Source organism: Ylistrum balloti, unplaced genomic scaffold (assembly GCF_031769215.1).
Source record: "Ylistrum balloti isolate Yb309-2 unplaced genomic scaffold, AGI_CSIRO_Ybal_v1 Utg369938, whole genome shotgun sequence".
Lineage (NCBI taxonomy): Eukaryota > Metazoa > Mollusca > Bivalvia > Pectinida > Pectinidae > Ylistrum > Ylistrum balloti.
This window is the reverse complement of record NW_026782047.1, coordinates 735377-755007: the sequence shown is the minus strand read 5'-3', so window position 1 is coordinate 755007 and position 19631 is coordinate 735377. Positions and strand designations below refer to the sequence as shown.

General features: G+C 33.4%; 1 protein-coding gene across 1 annotated transcript; it reads left to right on the top strand.

Annotated features, from left to right (window-relative positions):
• The first annotated feature begins 79 nt into the window (after nt 1–79).
• On the top strand, nt 80–19233 carry LOC132547189 (bcl-2-like protein 2). The gene is made up of 2 exons (XM_060210949.1): nt 80–585; nt 13935–19233. Exons 1-2 carry the CDS (start codon nt 142–144, stop codon nt 14076–14078), a joined length of 588 nt encoding a protein of 195 aa, XP_060066932.1. The 5' UTR covers nt 80–141; the 3' UTR covers nt 14079–19233.
• Nucleotides 19234–19631: the final 398 nt, after the last annotated feature.

Sequence of the window (19631 nt, the reverse complement as noted above, 5' to 3'; positions counted from 1 at the left end):
CTGAAGAAATCGACCAGCAGGAGGAAGAGGAGGTCAGAGTGAGAATGATTGGCGTATTTCTCGGAATAAGTAGAAAGCTTTAGGCCCACAACCAGGGAAGTACTATGTCATTATGTTGTTGTGCCTTGCGATGTTCGAGATATGAGTTTAAACAACAATATTGAGATGAACCCGACGAGTTATAGGTACCTGGTGGTCGATTTCATAAATTACCGGCTGAGCCGACATGGTTATACGTGGGATAACTGTCCACCTTTGGAAGCTCAAACAAATAACGTTCACAGAACTTTAAGAGCTCTTGGTGATGAATTTGAAGAGCGGTTTAGGACACAATTTGACGATATGGTGAACCAGTTACATATTACACCGAATACAGCGTATCCGACCTTCCATCAGGTGGTTCAGGAGCTGTTTATTGACGGTGTAAATTGGGGTCGAATCGTAGCTTTATTCGGATTCGGAGGTGCAATAGCTGTAGACTGCGTTAATAAAGGAATGCCACATTTAGTTGATTCAATCGTGGAATGGGTATCAACATATGTAGAAAATAATCTGGACCAATGGGTTACTACCAGTGGAGGATGGGTAAGTTTTCAGAATGGTGAGCGCAATGTAAAGGGGGGTCTCCAACAAAGAAACCAGATGTAAACAAAGCTTCCCCTATCGTGGCCTACACGATAGGGCGTCAGAGGATATAAACTTTCCACATGACTGATCTTTAATGTCAACAGATTCTTTCCTAGCTAGCTTGACTGATGTCTCATAACATAGTGATGTAGACAGGTACACATGCATGTGACGAGAGTATGTACATGCAATATTTCACCAAATATCCTGTTCACTCAAATTCTTTCATGTTTTATATAAGTGTTTGGTTACTTGAGCGTTGTGTGTGATAAGTTCGTTTGTCACTGAAAATCTTAACATTTTGTGCAAGATATCAACTTTGCCAGTGCATAGGGTTTGTAAACGAGAACATTTTTTAAAAAAATCTTGCAGTTTGTATGGGTAATGAAATTTAATTAGTAATGAACATACTTATTTATCATGATCAATTCATGTTTATAGTTTACCAGGGTCCAAATAACTAATAAAATATTCTACAAATAAAAATTTGTAAAACTATACCAAAGATATAAGAGAGATCAATCACTCTAGCTGCACATGCATGGAATTGAGTAAATATTTATAATATAAATCTATAATACATGGCTATACAAGAATATTAAAGATCACATTAGGTAAGCCTGACAAAATTAATGTTGTGTTTCTCATTAGTAAATAAGGTTGTTACGTTTTTATTTTTACAAATATATATACTCTAGCACCAGTGTTTCAGTCTCTAAGCAATTTTGTTTAAGATTGATTTTAATAAAAGATCCAAGATTGTGAAAAGAAATCATATTAGCCTTTATATATGGCATGCTGGAATTTGGATCAACCACAAAAATGTAGCCACAATTCATGCTCATTAGTACATAGAACCGATATGTAGTCTGTTCTAGGATAAGATTTTTCAAAAGATAGGTCATGTTGGTTAATAATGTATGTTGGTGCTATTATTTTAACCATTATTGATCTAGGTAGCAACAGTCTTAAATAGGTCACCAAGTGCCAGTCGTCAGTCACTCTGTGTGTGGCCTATATGGTGCCTATGGCTGAGTATAATGTAAATCGTTTTTCTGTCCAGGTATTGTGAATACCTATCTTGCTATATAACAGGATAGAATTTTGTAGTGGGTTGTGACCCGACATTCCTTATAATTTTTTTTTAATCTTTTTAAACCCATTAAGATCACGTGATTACAGTTTACGGATATGGACTGTAGTTATATCTTATTTTGACTGTGATCCAAAATTTTGAATATCTTGCATTTCGAGATTTTGAAACATTGTTCAAAGGTTTGATAATCACCTCATGTACTTAATATTTCAGATTAGGTTCACATATTTTTTACACCCACGTTAAACCAAGGTAATTATACATACATAATCGGGAATGTCTACATACCCACACTTGTGGTGAATGTGAATTACCTTGCAGATTTTTCTGATATACAATAACATTAGACAGAACAAGAAAATCCATTATTTTCCTAGTGTGGAATTTAGATTTGTGAATTGCATGTCAAGATGAAATACTGATAAATTCATTATAATTTTAACAAAACTTTAGTGTTCATAGTCCAGCAGATTAGTTATAGACTTATTACCAATTTCTAATTTTTCACAATGGCATTTCATTCCTTAGATATACAGATCTAAGCTGTAAGAACTGATAGGGGGAAACCTTTAGTTTCTCAAATGTGATCTCATTAGACACCTATCTGAATCTTTAAAAAAAAAACCCAATGATTTCATGGTTTTTCATTTTCTACCAGTTCAGTGTAGTAGTATACATATATATCTTAGATAGGTATGTATTTTGCTCCTTATTTTTTTTCAAAATAGTGATGTGTGCTACACACTAACAAGGCCTATTCATGGAAGCTCACTCACAGACTTGGGTCCATATATAATGTATACTGGTACATGTGAAAGACGATTTGTATAAGAATCTGTCAGAATGATGAAAAACACAAAGAATGAAAACCTCTCTATGTTTAACATGTTTCAGTTTCATCTCAATTATAGGTATGACCAAACTAAGTGTCAATTCAAAATTTACTCTTTTTCTTAGATTTCCTCCCCAAAAACCACCTGTATATTTTACACAAGTGTGCACAATTTGGGGAGGTAACAGTTGCTTTTACATTCCATGTGAAATGGATTCAACAATGGTAACAGACTAAAAGACAATTATAATCTGTTTGTGCTACATCTTTCTCACGTGATTACACACAAGTACCAGATTGTTGAAATACTTTCCCTGAGCAGTTTCTTCTTTGAATCATCAGGCAGTTACAAGCCTACTGGCATTTTGCGGACACTGATCAAGAGGTACACATATTGTTTACTATAAATTTCTGTACACATATGAATTTATACCTTTATATATACCAGGTATATATCTTTATAGTTTTCTGTCAGAGCAAATACTCTCATACTTTCTCAATAGGCCAAAGTAATTAAAATTGTATGTTGAAGCTGGCACACTTCCAGCAGATCAATGGGAAGAGAAAAAAATCAATTTTTTTTTATTCCCTAGTAATGAATGGAAATTTTAAACTACTAACATTCCATCTACCTATGGTCAGAACGTTTTTATATATATATAGAAAATATTTCAATGCTTAGTCAGGTAATAAGTATATCATATATTGAATTTTTTTAAAAAGAATTTGCTAAACATATAGTGCCATATTTCAATGTACTTGCAAGATACAAGTACATTATATACAGTGAGAAGGTGCATACAGTACATATTTTCCATTGATCTGGAGTCTGATTCATGGTCTGTATCAGTATATCGAACTATGTCACTGTTGTCCTAGATTTTTACTGTTCCTAGAACTTTTTATCAGAATTTTTCAGTTAGCTCCAATTAGCTTCGGTTAACATCATCATGAGATCAAGTAGCATGTTACTGTAAATTTTATATAACTGCAACAATATTTTCTCTGAAAATAAAATGCGTTTTTTGAAAGAAAAAAAATTGATATTTCAAACTTAAAGAAATATTGATAATAAAAAAATTTCCAACTCAATAGTTGATTGTAACTGATAAGTTTGCCAAGTCATATGTCATACAAATTCAAATAGCATAGCCTTACAGTATTATTTAACAAAACGTTTTAACTAGATATAACTGGCATTTGTCCATTCCTATTTTGTAGAAATTCCTGTCTGTCATTGAATGAGGTATTTGGGTATTTTCCCAATTGTTAGCAGTCACGCATGTGGCATAGTTTAAGTACACATTCCATACTGTCAAACCTAGACACAATTATCAGGTTCATGAAATGGTTTAAACTAAAGTTTTATATATCTTCCACCTGCAACACATGTAGTTACCTGTACCTGTGGTGTGATGTTGGGAATTGATATTTAAACATTTATTGTATTGTATATATCTTGAAGATTGATAAAAAAAACCTTTTACATGGCCTCAATTTGGCCTAGAAATTAAGTACATGTATATAGAATTTAGGAGTGTATATATTTTAGTAAAATATGTTCAAATCACAGAGGCTACTAAAGGGTTTTGAACGCTGCCTGGGGTTTATATCTAAGTTCAAAATCATGATTAAGTCTTCATTATCCATGATATTTTCAGTTATATAATGCTACAATCTGCTTCATGTACATACATGAATATCAATTAAGTTTGAAGATGTATGAAATGTTAGGGAAAGGCTGTATGATTATAACAAGCAAAGTGTTATACACAAGATGAATCACTCCTACATACTGGTGGATTCATTTGGTATAATACAGTATTTGGTACATAGACCTATAGAATTACTGGGGTGTGTTTCTGTAAACAGGTATGTGCTTATTCAACTGAGTTGTACCTATACTTGGTTTATCCCATAAGTTTGAATCGCTAATGATCATGAGTTAACATTGCTCAACGGTGTCTGGCTAAATAATGATGTAACATTTGATAATGTTGTGAACTAAATCTAGATCTCTTGCTCTTGTACACATGTTATAATTTGCTGATTATATATATATATATATATAATTAGCAGAATTGTGTGATACATCCCTGATATGTGTATATTTACCAGTATACATTCAAATCCAAACTCTAATTCAATAAAACTAGCACAAAATATTAATGAAAGAAAAATTAACATGGCAACTCCTGAGAAAGGGGAAGGAGATTAAGACCAGGTGTTCTGGATGAGTAAGTGTCTTCTGCTTCATTGACAGCACCCACCATGGAAATCTTGGTCTATCCAAGTAGGTAATGTCATGTTCTCTAATGAGGACAAAGTATAAAACAATGGAACCATTAGGCAAACAAACAAGCATCAATCATGTTCAGATTCATATCACACAAAGAAATAGAATATTTCTCAGTGAGATCACCATGACGACCATAAAACTTGTTCATACTTTTCTTCATCCTGCATCTCTTCAAACCCTGTGTTACAAGTATGTTCATCAGTTGACAATTTCTTGCATGAAAATAGTGATAATGGGATCAGGCCCTTGAATACTGAATCACCGCAATATGTAAACACCATAGGTTGAGGATATCACTGTAGGAATGTTGCTGTCCAAAAATGGAAAATTCACAATAGGGAAATTGAAATCATCATGCTTATCATGCAGCTTGGTGAGAAAATTATCTTTGTCTGATTCATTGCAGGAAAAGATGTAGATAAGTGACTGATGTAGAAGAGTCTGTCTTGTCTTTGATTTCCAATTCTGATGGGTATAGATGATGGAGGTGGGCAATAAATTTCTTGTTATTTAAAGACAAGATGTCATCTATATCAGAAAGTGACATTAACTGACATATAGGGAGTACCTGTCATCTTTGAACTGAAAAAATACAGGTGCATAGCCATATGTACAGTTTCTATGGGCTGCAGGCAATGTTTTCACTTACATTAATCCTACTGAGGTTTGTCACTTCCAAAGTTAATAGTTGAATATACATGTTCCTTCTGCAGGTTTTATTATTTAATTATTACAACATCAGAACTTCCTTTTTTGGGGAATTCAAGGTTCATTGGTATATATTTTGACAGAGCAGATGATACATCATGGCTAGACAATACCAGGTGCTGCAAGGAAACCCTGGATAACCTGAACAGTGGGTTGATACTCCTAAAAAATTACCCCCTATCAATTAATTATCACATAGACACTATCTATAAAAGATACTTGTTTGAAAAACAATAAGTTCACTATTGGATCACGTTTATGCATTTTCCTTCCTAAAATATATCTTGAGCTGAGTAATTTCTTCAAGTGATAAGGAAACCTAAGACATGTTTTCTCAAGTTTACATACTTGCTTGTTCAAAGGTATATATATATACTACAAAGTCATGTGGCGTTTCCTTTTTTTGTGCTAAGATTTCTTGAAAAATTGGTCATAGTCAGGGAATTCCAGAATTTACTTGCCAGATCTACACTGTAGTAAATCTTGGGAATTTGAAGCGCTTGTTGACATATTTTAAGTCATAATTACTTATCAGACTTCTCAGATGTATGAATATAGGATTTATTACTTAGAATTGGTTTGCTGGGGTTTATCATCCCATGAACAGCCAGGGTCATTTTGAGATGGGCTCTCCTTGTAGTATGTGGTGGTTACCTCAGGGAACAGCGTACAGGAGGCCCACCACATGTCATTTAGACCAACAAGGGTAAAGTGCTGTGCCCAAGGACTGAACTATCCTAGCACAGACCAAACACAAGAGAGCATATGTATGTAGGAACGCCTAAAATTTGGTATACTTATCACACAAATCATACATAATTTATGTACATGGGTGGTTAACTACACCAGCTTTTCTACTGACAAGTTTATTTTCTATACATGTCACAAATTCAATATTGGATTGGAACCACTAGCCGAGAGAAGGCAACCATTGTGTATACAAACAGAATATATATATATATATAATCGCGTGGGAATGTTACAACATTCTTTGTAACCTGTGGGTTGACATAATCAATTTCACCCGCTTGATATGTAGGTAGATGGGTATCTGTACACGACTATAGGCGTGTGGGACATTCTAGGTATTGACAAGTATTGATCAACTTGTACTGTACCTGGTACAGAACATACTGTAGACTATCAATATACCTATTGTATCTGTTTGATACCCATGTCTGCTGTAAGAGGAACTTCAGGAAGTCTAGATTTGGAGAGTGATCTATGTAATTTTACTGTTATTTAAATGACCATATATTTCATTCATAAGCTTTGATGGAAATCAGTTGTGGATTGAATTTTTTTTATATAAGATATACCTTGAAAGCTTAAGACACATTTGAATCGGTGCAAAGTGTACTCCTTTTTAATCATTATTGTTTTTGTTGCTTATTTCAGATTTGTTTTCTTGTAGTACAGGTTTTGTCATTTTTTAATATTTTTTTTATTATACATGTATATTGGTTATGTAATATATGTTTTTGGTTATTTTAAGGAAGTTTTCAGACTTGCATTTATTTTTCTGTTATAGTAATGTCAAAAAGAATGTAGCTTCAGTTGCCTATCAACAGTGTGTATGTGGTTTTAGACAGATGAAGTGAGGTGATTTATGAGTATTCAGCTGTTGGTATGTAGATACTATTGTCAACACCATGTGTTGCGATGTAAACAATCATTATTGAAGTTCAGACATGTTCCAGTGGCAAGGGCTTTAGGGTTGTGTATAGATTGTTTATTACCTTGAAATGGCAAAACAGAGATAGACCTACACAGGTGGTATGTAGGTGTACATATAGAGTTTGATATATATTTACAGGTATACAATAATCATATTGTAGGTCTATGATAAATTATCGCATGTGCGAATTTGCAAATGTATTTGATTCTGTTTTAGATTTTACAGAACTAGTGTACATATTCATTCATGCATAAATCAGATATAAACATGGTTAATTTCAAATTACAGGTACATAATGACACACCATATTTATTCGTCAATAAGACCATGGTACCTGACATACAAACAGCCTCTAATTCAAAAGTAAGAGGTGTGTTTATTACAGGACAATAATGACAGCATTTCTATCCCATTTCTGCTGGAAATTCAATAGAAGTGGAAAGGCTTATCATCAGGCGTGGACCTATCACCACACATCAATATTACATATGTATACTTATTTACCATCTTGTTTACTAAGTATATCAGTGCTAGTACACTCCACAGTGGTCTTTTGTCTGATGAAGGTGACAGTGTGGTCATGGAAACATCACAATCTAATCTTCTACTGGTTATGTTGTAAGAACTTCCATTCTGTGGACATTACCAACCTCAACAGAAAATGCTCCACAATAACAAATGGTGGACTTCAAAATATAAACAAGCATAGATTGTCCTATACTGTCTGAGTTACTTCCTAGTCCAATAGGAACTATATATGTCACATAGGAGGTATATATGTCACAAAGATTTAGTGGAATGTTCCATTTTATCTTTCATCTTTTTGACGTTTGTACTTTAAAGCAGTCATGGTTACTTCTAGCTAGATCTACTGGTGATGATCCCTGTAAAGGTACAACACAACTGCATTTTCACAACGTACATCACTCGATCATCGTTGAATCTTCTTGATCATATATAAGTAACAGATGGTGTTATTTGCTATTTGGAAAACAAACTTTGGTGCATCTGTTTAAACGTCAAAGCCTCAAATAAGTGAACAAACTTTCGACAAATTAATATCAATTTATAATGAGTTGCTTTAGTTTTTTGAGGCTTGACAAATTGGATGTATAAAATTGTGAAGTTATAAGATGATTTATATTAAGTTATTATTCATGCTGACAATTTGATTTAAAAGTCAAGAAACTTTTCAGCTCCTAAATATACAATGTTAGTAGGATTGGCTGTATATATGTAAATGATTGGTTATGAAAAACCAAGATCTATAGACAGTTTATAATGTTACTGGAGTTTAGCAAACATTCATGTAGAAATGTCTTCAGGCCTTTATCATGGTCTCTTTGCTCTCGGCATTCATAAACTTCGACTGATCCATATGAAAGCTGTTTACCAACAATACACAATATTAATATTCTTGGTAGACAGCCTCCAGACTGCATACAACTTTCTACAGTGATAGATATGCAGATAAATTAAAAATCTATATACAGGCAGTTTTTATTGATCAATCATACCAGGTGATTAACGATAATTAGCTAAATGTTGGCAGAGACAAGCCTTCATTTGGGATCAATATGTTGTGTAATGTGTTTATGTTTGGTATATACTAATGACTGAGGAAATATACCAGAGGTTTGAGATGTTTTAGGATAAATTGGTTGGAAAAATGAGTGCACAAAAATCAAGATGATAGCATTAAAACAATGAATTGTAGATAATTAATCTAATTAAGTCTCTTCCTGAAACTTGTTATCAGATTATGTCGTCTTAAATCTGTCCAGTACGTGATCAAAAATGAATGTCACAGATGTTTGATGGACAGCAGTAGCTAAGCTGGTAGAGTGTTGGACTAAGTATAGGTAGACCTACCAAGGTAAATTGTGTGATTTAGTTAGTTTTCTCCTGCTGTTGTATGTGGCAGTTTGTTTTTCACAGGTAGCAGAGAAATGGACTGGTCTGTGTTGTCAGAGTTTTATCATAGTGCAAGACACTTAAAACCTATCATTGCTCTGGGTGATATGTGATGGACCGGCTGTATGTTGTTCAAAGGGACAGCAACCAGCTGTTACAGGATGATAAACTCGACAAATAAACGAAGATGCAGGCCCATTATGCCACTTGTACAACCCTGTGTGACCTTATTGTTGTGATGGGTGACTATGATTAACAAACAAACTCTCTAGTTTTCCTGTGCAGAGCCAATGTGTATAATATTGATCCCAGTTTCTCTGTGTACAGAGAGGGAGGATGAAATGTTGTGATCACTACACACTTGATAGTGTAAACAGACACAATGTTTCCATCTCACCATATCAATTTTCATGCTCCATTGAACACCACCATTAGTATCACTATGTTTTTTAAATAGCTTTTACTGTCATAAGTCATTAATTACATTTGATACAAAATTGCTTACCTCGTTAGATTTTCAATTTGAAGAGTACAATTTCTGTTGAGAAAGCCAATTACATATCTCACATATGATATCCCAGGTGAACTATTTTGGCTCCAATTTGTATCATATACATCTTTATACCTATTTTTATTCCGATCTTCAGTTCTAGTTATATTACTCTGTGCTTTATTTGAATAGTTTTGATAGCAGTCTCCTCAGTTTGTATGCTGTAATATTGAACAGGATCAGGGACCTCCACTTGTAGTAAATGGTTGATCAATAGCTAGATGGTGTCGGTTAAGAGAGATTGAAGAAAAATAAAATATCGGGAGTAGCATATTATTACCATTGATAACTGAAATAAGATTAATTTATAGGAAGGTGTTGATTTGAATACAAATCTAGCAATACATCTTGTTAACAAAATTATAAATTGTTTGAATTTATTTTCATGCCCCGAGATGGAAGATCAGGAGCAAATTGTTTTTGTGCTGTCTCTCTGTTTGTCTGTTGTCAATTTTAATCTTGTTCATAACTATCGAACCGTGAGAGGTAGGGCTTTCATATTTGGTAGGTGTGTTCCTTGTGATAAGATCTTTGAGGAAGTACCAAAACTTTTCACCAAGTGACCTTGACAGTGACCTTTGATCTAAAATTTGATATGAAAACGTTGCCCGGGAAGAACATACCTCCTTAATCATACTTTGATAGATAGGTTTGTTGATTTCATCGTCCCAAGAATAGCAAGGGTAATTTTGAGGCAAGGTCTCCTTCCAGTAGCTGGTGGTAACCTAATTATTAGACAAACAGGAGGCATATTTGGAGCAATAATGGTAAAGTGTAGTCTTGCAAAGGAAACAACCACAGCTGTACAGACCTGTCCATTTCTCCACTTCCTGAGAAATCACATGGATTTTTAAGTGTCAACCTTCTCTCCTTGGATATTCACCAGACGTTATAAAGGCTACATTTTACCTACAAGGCTATCGCATCATAGAGTAAAAACGTAACACTAATTAAAAAAAGAAAAGAAAACTGCTCTTACTAAAGTTGAGAATACCTTGATCTGTTACTGTAGTATGTAAGAAGAGGTGAGACCTAACAAGAGTAAGGTGCATGAAAAATAAAGGGAGATAATTCTGTTCCCCATGGTTATAGTGTTGCTACGTTTTTTATCTTTCCAAAATACATTCAAATACTTGTTTAGAAATGGTTATAAACTCTAGGTTGGTAGTTTGTATATGAAATGAAAAAAAATGTATTTTCATTTGTCCTTCTTCGGCTTAATCAAATGTAGTTTACAATAAAAACCAATGTATAATCAGTAACAGTAGATATTCCTGTATGTGTACAAATTTATACCTGATCATTAGTGATGTATATACGCCCTGAATAATAAAATATGCAGAAACACAGTACTATGTATGACTGTGAATTGTTATAAATAGTTATATGACCTGATTTATAATGATGATTATGTGATATCTTGTACCATTATTGATTATATATACTGTACAGTATACCGTAAGGATCATAAAAAAACTCTCATTATACATCATATCATCTGTCATAGAAAAAAAAACTGCTTTGTAAGTTTGTTAGGGCTAGGTATGTTGAGTTAATGTACATATGGTAACTGTTCGAGTTTACAGTGTACAATGTAATACCCTGACAATCTATAGTGCTTGTAGGACAGGATCGTTAATTTACAGTGTATGTAAGATAGAACACTCAATTTACATTGTATGTATGACAGGACACTCAATTTACATTGTATGTATGATAAGACACTCAATTTACATTGTATGTATGACAGGACACTCAATTTACATTGTATGTATGATAAGACACTCAATTTACATTGTATGTATAATAGGACCATCAATTTACAGTGTATGTATAATAGGACACTCAATTTACAGTGTATGTATGATAGGAAACTCAATTTACATTGTAAATATGATAGATCAATCCATTTACAGTGTATGTATAACAGGACCATCAATTTACAGTGTGTGTATAACAGGACCATCAATGCTATGTATGAATATATTATATGATAGGACAATAATGTATGTTTGGATAACAATTTCAAGGTCGAACATATTTTCATAAGATCCCCAACAGTACAAGAATATACCCAAATATGGCATGACCTAAGGACTCAGGCATGGAATTTTGAAGACACCTGGAGGTTAATTAAGCAACGTCCAGGTGGAGTTCTTCCGATTACTGCTTATATTTCACTGGTATCAACTGTGCCTAGACCAAGCTACTATAATAAGTTATGTTCGACCGTCAAAAACGTAGGCAGGAGATTAAGTAGGAATTAACTGTGGAATGTACATTGTATAAACGGGAAACGTGCCAAAATATTTTGATTGCTTAGTAAACTGACGTGGGTTTTCCATTGATGACTCGAATTGCCAGGCATATATGTAATACACTGTTCATACATTGTGCATGCTTGATTGTATAATTAGTTCATATAAGGAGAGGTCGACTGTTTAATGTATGGGCAAATAAAACACACTGAAAATGACTTGATTCTGTATTTGCCGTCGGTATGTAAATGACCAAATCAATTCAGCACAAATGCACGTGCTTATATTATGCATATGTGTATTTGTTTTTTTTTTATCTGATTGATCTCCTGAATGTGGCCGAACTTACGTTCATCCGACTTATTAAATTCATCAATGAATTGTACAAGAGACGTACATTTGTTGTTAGTTATAGTGTAGCCAAACAATGAATGAAAACTGCACTATACTGTTGTGAAATAAGAACCTGCTATAGGAAGAGATTGAGTGTGTATGGATGATAAGGCTCAATACCTGTAACACTGTACAGTCTAGACCTTAGCAGTTGCCTTGATGACTTATTCATGGCCAATACACTCGCTCCAGTCCAAATAACTGACAGTTCAATTATGTAGCCATGTTTTCAAGTCTCTAAACACTCCCGTAACAATACATATACTAGCTACGAAAAACAGACCCATTAGAAGTTGTTTTTTGTGTTAACTGTAAATAGCCTTTTTAAGGGCGAAATTTCATTGTAGTAACTGGTTGCTACCTTACTGAACAACATACAGAAGGTTCGTTTATTATCGTCCAATTCAGTGTAGGTAAAATGCCTTGTCAAATGGTAAAACCAATACAGCACATATGGCTATCCCGATCGCTTAGAAATAACGTACAGATTGTGTACATCTAGGCATGTGTTTCGTCCTTGGGAAAATGCCTGTGGTAGTTTACAATCATTATGGTAAGGAATGCTTCGATACGACTGTCTCCATTCCTAGATACACAGACTAATCTGCATAGATCGTTGTGATTTTCATAGGGAGGAAGTTACACTACTGATGTTGTGAACGGGATATCCCACACATATTTTTAGTCGTGCGTCATGAATGGACAAGTACTTCTGAAGGAGGATCTGTAATCCTTCCGACTTTGAACGCAGTAAACATTGATATGTCTGTGTTAGATACGTAAAGAAACCACATCTAGGACACTACTTCTTTAAGATTGACCCATATAATAGCGTATTACGTCATATCCTTTTTGTCTATCGTCGGTTCGATATCACAAGCACTTCCGCCCACTTCTGGTCATTAATGTGGCTAACAGGAAATCTTAATTCAGTAACTGATACAATATGCCAAACATTGGGGAAAAATCTGCCTTATTCAGCTGCTTTGTCATTTTTATGAAATGTCGAAAATTCAGCTGGTTTAAATGATGGACACAAGACACTCAATGTTATGTTTCCAAAAAGCAATACAAACTACTATTTGCAGTGTTAATCGTGATCCATCTTATTCAGAAATTTAGTTACTGAAACATTTTCATTCATTTCGATTAGAAAATGATATCAGTGTATGTATAAATTTTCTAAAAGCACTGCCATGCAGATAAAACTATATGCGTGACGTTTTTCACGTTCACCACTAGTGCGTTTTTCACATTTATCACACGCAATCGAAAGTTGGGCCAGTATTTTTTCCTGTATTGTTGTGCTTTACTAGTATTTTCATAGTTAATGTTTCACTTAAAAGTCCCCAGATATCGTGGTCCTCAGTCGATTTACAGATTTGTAGAACTTGCTCTGTTGGTTCAAAACAATGTAAGTTGTTAAAATCACAGGGGACTAACTCAATTGAAAAGTTCTTTTAGAAGTTGAACTAGCCACGATACTTGCACACAATCTATTAACACAACTTTCTGTTTTACGACTTCAAACAAGAACAACTCTTTATCAAAATTTTTCTCATTGTTTATGCAATTTCAGGATGGTTTCGTGGAATTCTACGAGAAAGGAAACGCGCGGCAGAGAGACAGTCCGTGGGACAACATATCTGGTGTGATAAAGTATGGCATGTTGGGCGCGATGGGAGCTGTGGCCCTCGGGGCATTCCTTACACAGAGAACGTGAGGGACCAGTTGTCATAGTAGCTGTTAAATGAAAATTGTGTATCAGAAAATGCAGCACGGACAATTTCGTGTGAAATAAAATGACAATGATATACCAGCCGTTGGCAGAAGATAATCCATAAATGGATACACAAGTGTCTCCATGATATCAAATGACAGCGCTCCAGTGTTGTGCATATGTGGCATGCACACGTATGATGATATAAATGTTTCAGATCTAGTGCTGACTGGATGATATTTTGCCCAACTGCATTGCAATGCTACACGGATTACCATTGGTGGACCTTTCCGTTTTGTGTTGTGTGGAAAGATTTCATTGGTTAATTAAGGATGTTAACCTTTGACATGAAATATTGGCAGCAAATGATTTTGATGTTACTATCAAAATCGATGTATGGATTGTTTTAAATGTTTAATGTAACAAGGAAAAGTCAAATACGGATTTTGAAGTAATAGCAACTATCACATTAGAGGAATTCTGCCATCAGGTGGGGTCGTCGCTTAGGTAGAATACAATCAAATCCCATTATACATTCTCAAAAATGAATAGTGATATTGGGATTGAAATACGATTTTCTTGGTAATGATTTTAAAAAGTAATGTTTTTATTATTATTTTGAAATTGAATTAGAAAGCTGTAGAAAGTTTCAAATATTTAAAGATATATATGAAGTTGATGTTTGAATTTTTTTTTGCGGAAAATTATTAAACTGTACAAGTTATTGTATCATTGTATATCAAAAGTGGCGGTCTATTCAAACGACAGTTTCTCATAATAATGATTTTGCCTTCTGCATATTTTGGTTAATAACATTCACATAAGATACAAATAAACATCTTCTGTAAACAGTAAATATAAATGGCTAAACATTCTTAAGTCCAGTTACTTTTATGACCAATACATCGTACTATTTTTTCATTTTTGTGCACACCTTCAAATGTATTTTTGCATGGATTTGTTAATTAGTTTCACCTGTTATTACCTCCCTTGTATTATTTCAATGTTTCCAACATATTTGTAGGTTTTGTTCATATTTAGTTTATACTGTGCTTAACAGTCGAGGCTATGGTTGTTTGTTTGGCACAAAAATTGTGCATTGTATGTGTAAACATGGAAAAGTGAAAGTGAATTGTAGGCGTGTATGTATGATTGTCAATTACAGCCTGAATACTTGCTGCGATTTCAAATGTAATATCATTGCGTTAACTTTGTTTTTAATTTCCTCTTATTTCACTGAATGACGAACACACCTAGATAATTGTCATCAAACCATTATATGGAATTGACCAATTTCGAGTTTTCCAGAGGCAATTAAATGATCATAATTTTCTTTTGTTCCGCATAAATTTTATATCTATTTATATTTACATATGTTGAATATTCATAAGCAGCTTCTGTGTATGCCTGAACATCAAATGTTAGTCATAGAAAATACAAATGTACAAGCAGGCTAGGAAAAACAGTCAAACAATTTAATTTCAAAACAGGAAGTAACGTCGGACATTTGAAGTAAAATCGAAACGTGAAAGACAGAACTTTGCTTTGGATAACTAATTCCTTACTTCATAATCGACTGAAGTCCCTGGCGGACACCTGTGTATACACCAGGTTCCGAGATAAATACACGTATTTCGGTTACTGCGACATATAGATATACCGTGAAAAGGAAGATTTTCAGAGCATGCATCGTCTAGCTTACTACGGCCCGTTCTAAATGCATAAATATTTGGTATTTAACATGGACAAGAATATAAAAAGAATAAGATAGAAATAAAAGAAGTCTGTTAAACATTTCGATGGGCTTAAATGTTCATTTACTGTCATATGCTTCGTTTATTCTTCGTCTTTTGTGCGTTTCTCTGTCATTGAATGACGACGGGACCAGTTCTAAATGACTAAGGAAGTTCATTGTTCATTTGTTACTATAAATAATACTTTGGCAGCAATGTAGACATCATACAAAATGATATTATATCAATAAGGTACGTATACTCTTGAAAAATCTAGATATCTGCTGACAGCTAAGCGTTGTGGATCGAAACTAGTATGGGATTTAAAAGTGAAGCTTTTAATAAGAATCTTTTCTCTAAAATATCAAGTTTTAGACATAACTATTTTTTAACTGTCAACTATATACGCGTAACAGTTAAATACGAAAGAAATATTCGGATGATTGAGACGAATGCATATTATGTGTAAACCGTTTATGAGTCAGTAACATAACTATGTAGAAATACTCAGTTCTCGTGGCCCCCAGATTTGTCGGTAATGAGCCCTGTTTACATGTAAGAGGAGAAAATTGGCAGGAATCTATGTCCTACCTGGCAAACTATATCACTCGAGATTCCATCAGCTCTGCTGTAACATTTCGTTACATCACACACTACTGGCTTAAGAGTGTTGCATATATGTGATATAGGTATGTTCTGTCGTATTTATAGAACTTTTGTAGTTTCGACATCTTGAACATGCAAAAAGCATCATTTTAAGTCTGAATTGCTGAATTTACAATACGTTTCATTGTTCATCTTTGCCGATCAGAGGCTAAACAAAAATGCTTCTGAAACAAATATATTTGTGTCCCTATAATATCACCATACTTTCTTTACTCAATATTGTGAAAACACATTCAGTTCATAGTAAAGAAGCTAAGCCGTTTCAAGATAATGATTGAGTGGACATGCTATTTAAGCTTGTCTTATTTTACACTGTATCTGTCCCCGGGGTTTTTACAAAAGTAATCAAAGTTTGCTTTTGGCACGTTTTTAAATGTGTAAATGTAATATAGATACTTATTTGAATAAATAAGTATTCGTTCAGTCTTTTCTCTTCTAATTTATAACTTTTATATTTGGAACGTCATTGTGAACTTAAGAGAATAAGTTTTACAAGCTGCTTGTTCGTCATATTAAATATGCTGGCTTAAACTTGACAGCTTATGGTTGATATTGAAAATATTCACTTGAATATAATGTTTGATGTGAAAACAATCTATATGGTATTTGTATCCTGAAAGACAGACCCATTTAATCACAAATATATTCTAGAGTAGAAATCGTAGATGTTTTCCAAGTGTTAGATGATAGGAGGAAAAGAACACTGAACTGTCTTGTAGGTAATTCGAAACCCAAAGTTAGATTACATTTAGATCTCTTATGATTTTCTGTCAACATTTCTTTTAGGAAACATTGCATAGTCTCCTGTTTCTTACAATAAAACTGTTTTATGTTTCATTTTGGTTAAATCATAATTCCTCATTAAAATGTTATATTTCATATTGTTGGTTACATCATACAAAATTGTTATTTGAGAATCCGTGTTTTTTGTATTATTATTCATGAATTATTTATTTTTTTCTTAATCATTTTGATTGAAAGAAATCTATTTGAGATAATATTGCTTGTATTGTAAACGGGACCAGTTTTGGTAAAGGAGACCTTTATCAAAGATTAATTGTAACAAAAGAAGGATTCGTTTTGTGTATGTGTATCAATACCTGACAAATATACTACCTTGTCGTATCCTTTTCTCTCTATAACCAGCTTCGTGGAAGTTTGATGGTTTTAATTAAGTATGACATTCGCTGAAAAATGAATGCTTTTTGTATTTGTAGATGAAGACTGATCTTTAACCCAGAACGTTTGTGTTTTGATTTCATTTTCAATAGAAAATAATGCATTTATTTTAAAACCATAGTAATGAACTCATGATTGATCGACGTGAAACTCTTTTTTGAAATCAAGTATTGTTGTTTTCAAGAAGCTGTATTGTATATTGTCTTATATTCTCTAGTCATTTTTAACGTAAAAGAAAGGTAAATTGTATTACAATTCCTTTAATACATTGTATTTATTCAAAGTATTGCACATTAATTCGATTACAGCATTGTATGTTCACATCGTTGCGTTAAGTATCTTTAAACGTAATACTTTGTAACAATACATAAATGTAATACATTGTATTGGCGCATTGCTTTGTCTTTTCCAACAATGAATTACATTACTGCAGATTCGTGATAAGTGAATGTACATTTATTCTGAGATACCGAAAAATACCAATTCTGTTGCTTCTATGGCAAATTCATCGCTCATAGTAGTGAAAGCAGATAGAAAATATGTTCGAACATTTATCTTATATATGCTTCCATCGCAAAAAGCTCAGTTATATATGATCCAATTAGGTTTCCTAACCATTTGCCTCAGAACTTTTTTGTCTTAACTGACGAAAAAGATCAAATGTAAACAGATATTATTTATTTTGTGTTACTCGCTAATCCTTTTAAATCAGTTTAAAGTCAGTTTATTTTGATTGAATTCCTGTTGATGGTCACTTCTAATCATTCAAAATTGAATAGAAAAAGTATGTATTCTAGCGAATTGTTCTGGTAATAGATATGCTTACCAAATTAATACTAGAGAAACAATTAACATTTCATGCGTTTACCCAAGGTCTCTTTGACCAAACTGATCTTAGTTTGCAATCGTTGAAACGTGTTATTATTGTATGTTGTGAGTTGATAAGGGTGCTATACTGTTTATCGTTCCATTGGCTCCTAAGTTCATGCGTTCGCTATTATTGTGATCAGCTTTATCCATATGATAGGAGTCGAGCTCGCTATATCTCTTACTGTTTAATATATCTTACATACTTGCATTGTATAATGCATAATGAGCTCATCTTATGCATAGTTTGAATATTGTAGTTTTTTTTCTCCTTTTTTTGACAGGTAAGATTAAGTCCCTATATAATGATAGGGCATTCTAACGATAACGCTGTGAATAAAACTTTTATCTACACAGATTAGTATTGTTGAAAGATGACATGTCTGAGATATTCATAAACAAGAAGTCTTGGTTGTGTTTTCATTCTTAATATCAAATTCACAGATTTTTTTAAGAGAAAGGAAACTTATTCGAAATATCTATATTTTTCATTTACGAATACAAAGACTTGTATGTATAATGTGTATGGTGAAACTTATGTCGAAAGAAAGAAATTTCTGAAAGCCACGTGTATATACTGTATGTTTAATATTAAACTGTCATGAGGAGTCGTTCAAATTATCGATGATAATTTTAAAAAGTTGTTGGATATATCATTCTTTTGTTACTGTGCGCGACGATATTGTATATTGAATAAAACGTAAGAAATTCTACCTTACCTAATTTGACTTGTCTTTGAGCAGAAGTTTTGACAACGACAGTACTAAACATGCAAATTGAAACACCTACAAAATGGGAGGAAAACACGAAATTTGAGCCTCTCGAGAAAAAGATTCCATACCGTGTTTTAAAGAAGTATGCGTTTGCTGTACCGCACGTAGATTTTTAGCATATTCTATATTATTCTCCCATCTTCAAAATTAATTTCATAAACGAAAGATCTCCTGTCCCAATTTTGATACTTTCTATATAATCTATTATGTGTTCAAATTGTCTTCTGTGGTATATCTGGTTATTTGGTTTGCTACCTAAATCAAGCGTCCGATGGAGTATGGTAATATCTTGTTCAGTTAGGTATCGTTTTTTAACCGTTTTAAAGTACGCTGTCTAA